We start from the raw sequence: 12,341 nt of genomic DNA, 5'->3' as shown, positions 1-12,341 counted from the left end.
ACACAAGGAGAAAATGTTTCTACTAACTAGACATTGTTTTGAGATTTCATTTTTATAGTTTTTATAAATAAAGTACAATGTAAAGAACCCTTGATTTGGAGTCTAAGAGACTACTTGTGTGACTTTGGCCCAGTTTCCCCATCAACAAAATGATGGGGTTTGGACTCCCAAGGACTCTTTCTCCTCTAGATCTTTCACCCCAAAGGTCTAAGTTTACTACTATATGCTTCTGAATATAGAATAGCCTACAGGCTAATTTCCAACTGATGATAATCTGACCTTCAAAGGAGATTTAATGCCAAATGTAGAAGTTGGGTAAAATTACTAGCACTACTATCTTCATTTTGGGGTTAATGTCAGGGGACCTTATCAGTTAAACACCACACAACAATTCAAAGTCTACTATCCCCCAGAAAACACAGCACTCAACATTTATTTCACTGTCTATGAGCACTTGAAAATCCTGTAAGGCATAGTATTTGTGGATGCAGTGGTATGTGATTTCTTGAATTTTCTTTGGTGATCAATCAACAACCTTAAGGTTAACCGAATGAGAATTATAGGGTCTGTTTCCGGGATTAGGAGATTCAATGTTAAGGAACCTCACCATGGATTGCAAGACAAGTCTTTTGCCTCCAAAACTAGAACAACAGGATGGTAGCAATTAAATGTGATATGTGTAACATTAAGTGCTCCAAGGTCAGGGTTGGGGCTAACAAAGTTAAAGTGCTGTGACTAAAAGGCTGCGCTTTTAGATTAATAGGTGAATTTAGGTATGAGGCTAGAGAACCTAGGGAAACTTTATTCAGTGTTTTGTGCATACATGTTAAACACAGGGAGCAACTCAGTTGCAGATCAAAGATCAAAACAGGAAGCAGTGAGAATATTAAAAACAAACTTTATTTTTTGTAAGAACAACTTTACTGCCAAAGTGAGTCAACAATATCAAATGAGTACTGTCATTTTCATTTAGAAAATTCTATTTTTTGAAAGAGCTGTCCACAGGTGATCTCAGAGTACATATCTGCACCTTTTCTGGAAACAATTTATCAAACCAGAAGTCATGGGTTTCCTCTTTCTAGTTGTTGTATTCTTGAAGAGCCTGAGCCATGAAGAGTTTGCCCAAGTTCTGTGCAGTGAACTCTTTGATGTTCTGGCAGTAAGTATTAATTTGGCCTATCAACAAAGGAGAGAAATAAGAGTGCCATGAGCTATATGAAGTGAAGGAAATAAACTACTCCAATAAGAAAATCAGAATGAAAGAATTTGTTTTATCAATTATGATTCTTATAACAAAATACTGTATTTTTTTAAAATTGGGTACAAAAGAATGAGTCACAGAATTTAAGAATAGGAAAGGACCTTGGCCACCAGCTAGTTCAACTAATACACTAAAAGAATCCCCAGATCACATATTCAACTAGTAACGATCCTGTTTCAACTCCAAGAAAGAGCAGACACTTCTGAAAGTCGATCAATTCGACTTTTTTACAACTCTACTTATTGTTTCTGACATAAGACTTCCTTTAAAAACAAATTCAAATTTTAGTCAAAATACTTCCACCACACAGTGTTACCAAAGGAGAAGGAAAAAACTGCTAAGAAAATTGTTAACAAGCAGACTTTAGTTTGATCAAAGTTTGTGAACTATTCAGGAATATGGCTGGGACTGTTCTATGCCTAATGGACAAATGGCACTTGTCCATTTGGGTCCAAGGATTGGCTTACTAAGACTTCACATAAATAGAGTGAGAAATAGACAAAAATTCCTGTCTTTCTTAAGTATTTATAATTCCGTGGTTTATTTTAATTTCTAGAATTCACTGGAAACACTACTTGTATCTAAACCACATGGTAATCAATTTATGAGATTTATACTCAATTTGTGAGCTATTATATACAAGATTATTTTATTACATTTGCATCTTTTACATGCTATGAGATACAGTGCTATGTCATTTGAATGGAAACTTTGAAAGATTACTTTCTATGGGCATTATGAATTTACCACAGATAAATGATATGCTAACTCAAATAACATTTTTATGACTTCATTATAATGAAATGAAAATCATAAAGTGATTTATTTTACCTTAATAATATTAATAGATCAAGATATCACATTATTTAAAGGCTGAAAGGGTTAAGTGTCTTAAAAGCAAACCAGTCAAGAATTATATTCCTTTAGCCCAAATTTAGGTCCACATTAAGAGAATGATACTTATTGCCACATGTTTAAAAGGAAAAAAAGTATAAACATGTTTCCTATTAGAGTATAATTGTTTTCTTGCTAAATTTGAAAGAGGCCTCACATAAAACCACGTAATTGTAAAGAATCTACAAATGCAATGATGCCTTATTTAAAATGTTTAAGTTTAGCTGTATTCTGAGAAAGCATTGTTGAAAGGATTGATATGTATAGCTGAAATAAAACCACTTCACCTTTAAAGAATTCTGGGACTCCAGAGAGAGGAATAAACTTGATTTATTATGATTATTTTTAAAAAGACCTATTAAACAGCTATTTTATCCAGTGTTAAAGCATTAGTACACTGGAAGGTAATTCATTACCACATATCCTTCTTGTTAATTACTTCTTATTTCTCCTCAACCGATTGTCATGTTCTGTCCCCATTTTCCTTTTCTTATATTTTGTATCAATAGAGGTGAGAAGAACTGCAAATTGGTGGACACCAAGGAGAGAGATGATACCTGCAATAAGGAGAGAATCCATCCGGGCCGGTGGCTGAGGAGGTTTGAAGAGTTTGGACATGTCCTCTTCAGGCAGAGGAGGTTCTCCTCGGCTCTGGCGCTGTAGATTCTCCTGCTGGCGGCGCTGCTGATACTGGAAGTGAGAGGAAAACCATATTTGTATTATCTGTTAAATTAGTCACTAGCTTGAGGAAAAATGGTCTTCATGATTTATGTAATAGGCAATGACTCTAAAGCTCTGGATTCTCCACACTGCCCCCTCCCACCAATAACTTACCACATTCCCTCCCCCACTTTCTTAAGGCTTTCAATTCTAATCCTAGTACTGTACTGGCTACGTGACCCTGGTAAAATTGTAAAAATATGAAGAAAAATGTCCTGTCACCTGACAGGTGCTCCTGAACAGCTGAAAATTATTTCAAAGAATTTTGTCAGTATAAAGTACAGTGTAAAAACTAAATCACTTTAATAGAAAAAGACAGCAGCATCAGGTCAAAAGGACATGTATTTTTGTTAGACTACATGATCTCCAAGACCTTTCTGGTCATAAAGAGGCTGAGTAATGGCTTGTTTGAAAAAGCAGAAAAATTTATGCCCAAAATGAAAAATGGGGGGAAACCTTCAATTATCATGTTATGTAGTCATTTTTGTATAAAATATAATCAATTTGAAAAGAGATTTTTTTTAAAAGGAGGCAAGAGGCTTGATATTGAAATGGGGCAAAAAAATAACCTATTTAAAAAGGAAAAAATATTTTAAAATTTTAGTCCTTAAGAACTACATGAGAGGTTATGACTATTCCTGAAGAGTTCAAGCAACTGGATAGAAAACCATTTATCCCAGGTGAACTTACATTTGCTTGAGGAAGGTAAGTTGAAGTGCTATGAATATATTGTTTTCTATAATTTCATAATGAAACAAGAAGAAAATGCAAGAAAAGCCTAACTACAAGTCAGAAAACAACTTCTGAAAGACTGAAAAATGCTTAAACAATCAAGGAAAGAAATTATGAGAGTCCTTTAAAAGACAGGTTATCAATTCACAAAATGTGGAGCCATCTCAACAATCTTTGATATTGCTCAAGGAGTAAAATCATCCACTAAAGTCCAACCCCAATATATAATGTGATACATGATGATTTGTGTTCTTAAAAGTTCTAAGCTCTGGAAGCATCTACCAAACTGGTCACCAGGCCTAGAGAAAGAAAAGGCTGTTTCAAGGAGCAGCTTAAATTCAGACTCGCTTGCAATGAAGGTTCCACTAAGACTGACTTACAAAATTAGTAAGAAGACATGAGAAAATATATTAATAAACTCTGAAATCTGAGAATTTGGATATATTCATTAATCATTTCACTGCCTTCCTGATACTTCAAAAAGGATGTCCAGGAGAAAGGAAATTCAAATTTGCCTTGGTTTCCCTTACATTGTTGGACACTCTGATAAAAAGATTAAATTAAATTTACCTTACTGTGAATGTACAGGAATAATTTAAATTAGATACAGAGATTGAGTCAACAATATTCTGGCAAAGCACTATACCAACAAAAATGTCTATGTAAAAACTATTTCAGTTTTATAATTGTTCATAAGAATGAATAGGTAGACCTCCAATTTCTGTACTTCCCACCTAGAAACACAGGCCTTCCCTTCCAGTGCTTTTGCTAGAGATTTCCCCCTTCCTCTCATTTTCCCTTGGTTATGTTATAGCCTCTGCCCAACTTGGTTCCCCTACCAGCCTCCTTCAAAATGTACTTCAAACCAGGGCTAATCTAGAGTAGAATGGCCAGGGAAAGGAAAGGGAAGAAAATAACCCTCCCACATCTCCTGTTATCTTAACACTGCCACCACTATTGTTTACTCTCTTACCTCAATTATTTATTCCATTCTCCCTTTACACAACCTCTGCCCATCCAAAGACCCATTCCTTATAACACAGAATATTTTTAGAGAAAATATTCAGGCAAAACTGATCAATGCACCCCCCCCCCCAAATCCAATACTATATACAGTGTCCCACACTTGAGGAACTGCCATCATTGTAAAGGAGTATGTGTTGGGGAGTGGAGGGCTGTCTTTAAAGGGGTAGATCTTCTATCTCTTCTTTACGACCAAGTTTCTTGTTTATAATTTTGTACTATTCAGTTTCAATAGATTTGTAGTGGTTCAAGTCATTGAGTACACTGTTTTCCTGAGTCTGCTTAATTTACTTTGCATCAGTTCATGCAAATCTGTCTATGTATTCTGCATTCTCTGTATTTACTTTGTTCATTGTCTCCTAAGGCACATTAATATTCTATTTTATTTACATACTACAATTTGTTTAGCCATTCTTCATTCAATGAGCACCTACCTTTTGTTTCCACTTATTTGCTACAACCAAAGTACCATTACATGTACTATGGTACAGGTGGGGCCTTTTTCTGGCCAGTGGCCTTCTTGAGTTAAGGCCTAAATAGTTGGATTCCCTGGATCAAAGGGTATAATCCCATTTTCCATAATACTAATCCCACAACCTCCATAAACCTAATCCTAGTCTTCACCCTAAAACCTCTGAATCTAACGTCAGTAACTATGAAAGTCTAGGGAAGCCTAGGAATGTTCTCTAAAATACAGGTGGGGGGAGGACACATTCAGAATGCCTGAAAGGCACTGTGTACATGACTTATTCTGCATAAACCAAGAAGTAAGATATTACAATGGTTGGAAGCAACAAGAGATAGGCAGCAATAGAAATGGGCCCATTCTTAAGGCCTAGGAATGTGTCCAGGCACCTCGATGTAACCAGTACACCCACTCTCAGCCTTACTGAATTCAGTACCCACCCTGTTCTAATCCCTATTCCTTGCCTTAAGATAAGGAGGCTCCCTATGTTAGAGAAGTACTGTATTTGTGGCATATTATCCATTTATGGACCGGACTAAGAACATAACCATCATTTCTAACATGGTATAAAGGGGGGAAAATACACCTGAGTAACTAAAAACTGATTTATCAAAAAACAAATTGAGAAAAACTACCTTATTATGGAAGGAATGGGGGTGGGGTAGGAGGTGGTTAACTGGTTAAAAATCAAATATAACTCAGTTGAAAATAGTTTTATGAAGGCCTGTTAGTCAAAGATACACTATCTTTCAAAAATATAAGCTGATTTGAAATCATGTTATCTAGGAATCAAATGCTTAGAACATAGCAGTGTAGTACAAAACAATTTTCCAATATATGTAAAAAGTAAGTGTGGCCTTCAGGCAATACTAACTAAAGCAAAGGTTAAATATCCTTTCTATGAGTATATATAAAAATTCAGGTATGTTACCCCCTCTCTTGTTTTACTAAATCTTCCTCTTCACAGTGGTTAGCTTATTATTTCCTAACAAAATTGCTTGCTCTTGATCACAATTGCTCAGTTTTTTAAATGAAGATTCACTAACTATGCTACTGTGAGCCACTACTAAAGCAATTATAGTTAGTAATGAAATGAGGTGTGAAACTTTGGAAACTCTTTTTCAAGTAAATGCATCCCTGTTATTTGCATAACCTTGGAACTGAAATTTCAAGCAAGTATGTCAGCTGATGTTACCATCTCTTTTAAAGGGGACAAGCACTATTAACAACTGCTTGAAAATATAACATTAAAGAAAATGCCCATACACAAGCAAGCTTCTTTTAATAGTTATCAGTCCACATTCAATGCTCCCCCAGAAATAATGGAAGTTTTAATGAATGCAACTTCATAAAATAGAATATTCCCCAAATACTTGTTAGTCTCTGTCAAATGCCTCCATGATACCTACCTGATGTTTCTGCTGCTGCTGCTTACTGGTGTTTCTCATATAGGTGTTATATTTAACAATATCCTGGCTCATTTCATCCACTCTGTCCATCAACAATTGCAGGCTCTTCCCCAGATGATTACTGGAATGCAAAGCAAAACATATCTACTTATGGCATCATTACAATTTTGCAAGGGATAAAGGACAGGAGATGGGAAAATGGGGAAATTCTATTGCTGATGCTAACACTTCCTTCTACTGGGGTTTAAAATCAACTAGTTCTCCAGATGTTGAAAGTAAACCTCATAATTATGAAAGTCTTACATAGAAAGAATTGCTATCCTACGAAAATCTTACACAGGATCCAAAAATGTACTTATAGGAAGAGTTGAAGGTATTTGCAGGATTGGGGGGGGGGGGAGGAGAAAGGAGAGGAGAAGAGAACTTTAACATATAAAACAAGAGAACTTGTTAATGCTCATTTTGAAACCCTTTAAATACTATTGGCCATTATGCAGGAATTGTTTTTCAGGTCTACATTCAGATATCTTTCTGTTGCTCTATCAAAAATTTTCTCCTCCTTTAGTGGAAATACCTTTAAATATTAAGGATATTCTTTCCCTTAATGTCCCTACTCCTTTTTTCCTGCCCAAACTGTCCTCCAACTCCAAGTAGAAGTGTGTGTATCCCCCTCCCCCCCAACACCACCCCCACTCCCACAGCCTCACCCCCCAATCTAATGACTGATCAAATTAACCAAAGCCTATGATAGGCACTGGGGGAAATATACTAAGAATAAAACAATCCCTACACAGAGTTTACATTTGCATGGGGGTGGGGGATGAGATAACAGGTACACACATAAGTATATATAGAATAAATATAAAGGAAAAAAAAAAACACAAATGAATCCACGGTAGTTAGGGACAGAAAACATTACAGTTTTTGTTTGCCTGCTTTTGGTGAAAGGGTAGGGGTGGGAGATTCCATGAGGCACAAGTCAAAGGTGAGTGCATTCCAGGGACAGAAGGCATGGCCAGTACAGAGGCACTGAGAAAAGCAGTAGAGTGCCATGTGTGAGGAACAGAGAGAAGGCCAGTATGGATAGATCTCAGAGCATAGGAGGGGGGGAGCAATGTGTAATGATGCTGGAAAGATAGTTTAGAGACAGGAAGTAAAGGACTGTAAAAAGCTAACCAAACTAGTTTATATTTTATCGCAGAGGCAAAAAGAAGCCACTGGAGTTGAATAGGTAGGGAAGTGGCCTAATGAAATAAAAACATGCTTATGGAAAAGCACTTTGACAACTTCTGTGGATGATGAACTGGAAAGCAGAGATGTGAAGCAGGAAGACCAATTAAGAGATCATTACAATAGTCCAGTCAAGAGGTGAAGAGAGCCTGAACTAAAGTAGCAGTTCTTTTAAGTAGAGAGGTTAGATGTGAAACACTGAGGGAGAAAAACTGATTACATAATGATGATGACTAAGGAGTCACAGATAACACCAACATTATAAACTGGGGGTGCTAAAAGGATTCTGGTGTCTTCAACAGGGACACATTAGTGTGAAAGAAGGGCAGGCTTGGAGGAGAAAGATAATGAGTTTTATTTTGGACAGGTTGAGTCTGGGACTCAACAAATATCCAGTCTGAAATATCCAAGAGGCAATCTGGGACTGAACATAGAGATCAGTGAGTCATCTGCATATAGATGCTAAAATCAACATTTAGGAGCTGAGATCATTTAAACAAGATAACAGAGCAACAGATCTCAAAAGTGTGTGGCCCAAGGCCTGGTGGTGGTCCCTGAGAATCTTTCAAGAGGTCTTCCAGGTCACTAAAACATTTTAATTTTTAATACAGCAAATATATGTCCTCCCTCACTTAAAATCCAATTCCCTGAAGGTAATGTCATCATTCTGTGTCAGTCCTCTTTGAGAATGAAAGACAAACAATAACAGTAAATATATCTATATTTAGATATAAGTGACATAAATATAAGTGGGGTCCTCAATTTTTAAGAGTGTAAAGTGGTCCTGGGACCAAAAAGTTTGAGAACTGCTGATCTAGAGGGAGAAGGAAAGCAGGACCAGGACAGCTTTGGAGAATATCTACAGTAGGGGGTGTGATCTGCATGATGGGGGTGGGGGAGCTACAACCAGAGTACTGGATGGAAGGTAGTGCAATGGATGGTGAATGAGGTGCTCTAAAATTGGGGGAAGAAGAGGAAAGGGAATGATGTGAAGGGGATTTGAAATTCATTTCATATAAGAGGAAAAAAGGGAACAAGGTGATTGGCCTCATTTTTTTTTTTTTTTTAATAAAGAGATGAAGTCCTCAGTCAAGGTACAGAGGCTTGAGGACAAAAGAAAAGGTTTGGAATAACTTCCAAGGGGAGTGAGTTAGGGAATGAATTAGGGAGAAATAAAATGACTGACCTGATGTGGTGAGGCCCTAGTTGAAGCTGGATAACTTGAATGTATAACACACACAGCTAACACAATTGTATAACTTTCTCTGATCCCGTTCAGGGGCATGTGAGGAGGGGCAAAGAGTAGAAGTGAATCAGATCTGAGGCCTGACAACGAAATGCGTAGGAAAAGGAGTGATAAATTCCAAAGTAGGGACCATTTATGAGAGGACATGGATGAGCTGAGCCGCCACATATACACCAGTAAGACACCAGAATAACTGAGGTCTGTCTAAAATCTAACAACATGCTTTAAAGTCTATGTGTTTGAGCTGTTTGTATTGGTTTATTTTATAGGAGTTCTTGTGATCAGTTTTTATAATTTTACTATCTTCTCTTTTTCCATCATGCCATCTGAAATGATACCAATTATGTGTCTGTCTCTATGACAGCCTCTCTCCCTAAGTTTCCCATTTCTAATTTTCTACTATAAACATTAGGTTTTTTAACCCGATGAACACACTGATTAAAAATCTACATAATGAACAAGGGGCAGCTAGGTGGCGCAATGGATAGAGCGCCAGCCCTGGAGTCAGGAGGGCCTGAGTTCAAATCCGTCCTCAAACATGTAACACATACTAGCCGTGGGACCCTAGGCAAGTCACTTAACCCCAATTGCCTCACCAAAAAAAAAAAAAAAAAAAAAAAAAAAAAAGAGAGAGAGAGAAAAGAAAAGAAAAGAAAAGAAAAGAAAAGAAAAGAAAAGAAAAGAAAAGAAAAGAAAAGAAAAGAAAAGAAAACTCACATTTAAGGTGTCTCAAGGCTTACAAAGTCCTTTCCTCCCCCAAACCACCAAAGGATGCAGTTAAATAAAAAGGATGGTTAAATAAATAAGTGGCCATTGTCCTCATTTTGCTTCAGGGAACTAGAAGCTCAAAAGTGAAGTAATTTGCTTGAGGTTACATAAACTGTCAGAGCTAGATTTGAATCAAAATCTTCTTATATTACCAAATATCCACTGTTTTCTATATTAGGTTCAGTCATGCATGTTAGCATGATAGGTCATTTCTGGTTACTTCCTCATTTTAGACTAAGCAACAACAAATCATATACTTCTTTGTATCATCTATAATATCAAGTATATGAAAGCTACTCATTTAATGAATGATGATTGTTTTTACTATGACTATATGACAGAAAGTCCACTTGACTAATCACAATCAATAGATTTGGATTCTGGTTCTGATACTAGCAATAAGTAGCCATCTGACATTAGAGATGTCACTTATCAACCCATTTCCCTAGCTATAAAATCTACTAGATTAGAAGATCTACAACTCTAAATACACATAGGCACACATAAGCTTTCAGCCTAATGAAACTTATTAGTGAGATATGAATAGGAGGTTAAAAAGGCATGTGTTTTTGTTGTTGTTAAGCCCAATTATTTTCATTATGCCACCTCCTCATGTTCACGGTGACATCAGGGACACATCAAAATTTTGCACTACTGATATCATGGAATGAGAATGAACTCCTAAAGATGGGCTGGGAAAGTTAATGATGCAAATACATGAAATTCTTATTTAGCTCCACCAGCCCTAGGGATCTCTAGTTCAGAGTATGAACATTTTGGTCACTTCTTTAGCTTAATTCAAAGTGCTTTCCAGAATGATAGGACCAACAAATGGAAATATCAGCTGTATATTGGTATATCTTTCCACACTACCTCCAACAATGACCATTTCCATCTTTTGTCATCATTACTGAGAATTAAATTGATTCTATTCTGTGAGTGATTCTAATCAGTACCACTGCCAATATTTTGTTTATTTACCTAAGTTATATTTCTTTGTCTCTGAGTTAAGTTTTCCTTTTTAAGTTAATTCAATTAAAAAAAATCAGTTTTTCTGCTAATTGACATTCTATTCTTGTATCAAGGAAATCTGTTATCCATGAAGGATGCCAGTGATAGCCAGGGAGTCTGGTCTGTCATTCCTGCAACACTGCTTGTCCCTCAAGGAAGTCTGGCATGTCATCACTGTGACACTAAATAGCCATGCAGGTGGACACTAACAGTAAGCTTCACACAGCAACAAGATGAAAGAAGGAGTTGTTACTAGCCCTCTATTCCAAATGTCCAGTCAATTATATTGCTTTCCCTCCCATCTTATGATGCAGCTTTCTAGCTTTTGGCTATGCCTCCTTTTGTACAGACAAAAATAATCTGCTTTCATTCAGGGTCTTTTTGCTTGATGAGGAGCTAAAGAGACCTTTCACTGGTAAATGCTAGCCTCACCAATAAACTGAATATACTCAGAACTTTGTGCCTCAGTTTATCTAATTTTGATCATAACACAATTTACTGGGTGTGAGATAAAGCCTAAGAATTGTCTGGATTTGCATTTCTCTTAATTATTATTATTTTTAAAATTCATTTTATTATTATTGTTATTATTATTATTTTGGCAAGGCAATTGGGGTTAAGTGACTTGCCCAGGGTCACACAGCTAGTAAGTGTTAAGTGTCTGAGGCCGGATTTGAACTCAGGTCCTCCTGAATCCAGGGCCAGTGCTCTATCCACTGCGCCACCTAGCTGCCACATTTCTCTTAATTATTAAGGATTTAATTTGCAGCTCTTCTTTTGGGAATGGTTTGCTCACACTTTGTTTTCAACATTTTAAAATTTAATAATAGACATTTTAATTTAAAGTTTTGAATTCTAAATTCTATCCCTCCTTCCCACCCTCCCTTTCCCCTCCCTGAGGCAGGAAGCAATCAGATACCGGTTATGTTCATACTATTTAACCTCAAGTCTATTGAGGTGAAGCTACTGGCTTCATTTTGTTATGAAAACCTTCGTAATAATTAGAGCCATCTAGGAAGTAGGGGATTCGAGTGGAAGATGACCATGTGTAAAGTATGTTACAGTAGGAATAACTTTCATGTATATAACACTGTGGTCCGTTCAAATTTTCAAATTCTGGTACTGTGTGATATTTTGGAAATCAGGCCACTATAGTATAAAATATTTGTATAAACCTAATTTCTGCCAAACTACCACCCAGTTTTCCAGGAAATCTGTCAAATTATAGTGTTATGGGTTTATATTTTTAAATGGGTGAGGATTCAACTGTTCCAATTTTTCCTTATCTAGTCTGTTCCACTAATCATCTTTTTTATTTTCTGAAACTATTAATTAACAATTTATAATATAATGAGGTCTGAAAGTGCAATTTCCCTTTTATTCTTACTTTTTTTCTTATTTCTTTTGAAATTTTAGGGGTTTTTGGTCCCCAAAATGATCAGATATTATTCTGTCAAGTTAAATATTGTATTTTCTTTGGAGTTTAATTCTTGTAATATTAAAGCTACCAATTCATTTTGATAATATTATCATTTTTATTATATTGGTGAAGCCCAACCATGGGCAACAAATACACTACCA

The 12,341-nt window shown here is 36.3% G+C and overlaps 1 protein-coding gene across 1 annotated transcript in view; it reads right to left on the bottom strand.

Annotated features, from left to right (window-relative positions):
- Nucleotides 1–881: 881 nt before the first annotated feature.
- EIF3H (eukaryotic translation initiation factor 3 subunit H) overlaps nt 882–12,341 on the bottom strand; it is a 105,109-nt gene continuing 93,649 nt past the window's right edge. Inside the window, exons 6-8 of the mRNA XM_043976821.1 lie at nt 6,506–6,626; nt 2,713–2,845; nt 882–1,176 (exon numbers count right to left, since the gene is read on the bottom strand). Of these exons, the coding sequence (XP_043832756.1) occupies nt 1,079–1,176; nt 2,713–2,845; nt 6,506–6,626 (352 nt within the window). The 3' untranslated portion in view covers nt 882–1,078. The remainder of the gene's footprint in view (nt 1,177–2,712; nt 2,846–6,505; nt 6,627–12,341) is intronic.

This window comes from Dromiciops gliroides, chromosome 1 (assembly GCF_019393635.1).
Source record: "Dromiciops gliroides isolate mDroGli1 chromosome 1, mDroGli1.pri, whole genome shotgun sequence".
Classification (NCBI taxonomy): Eukaryota; Metazoa; Chordata; class Mammalia; order Microbiotheria; family Microbiotheriidae; genus Dromiciops; species Dromiciops gliroides.
Note: the sequence above shows the minus strand (reverse complement) of the source record. Positions and strands in the feature narration are given on the sequence as shown.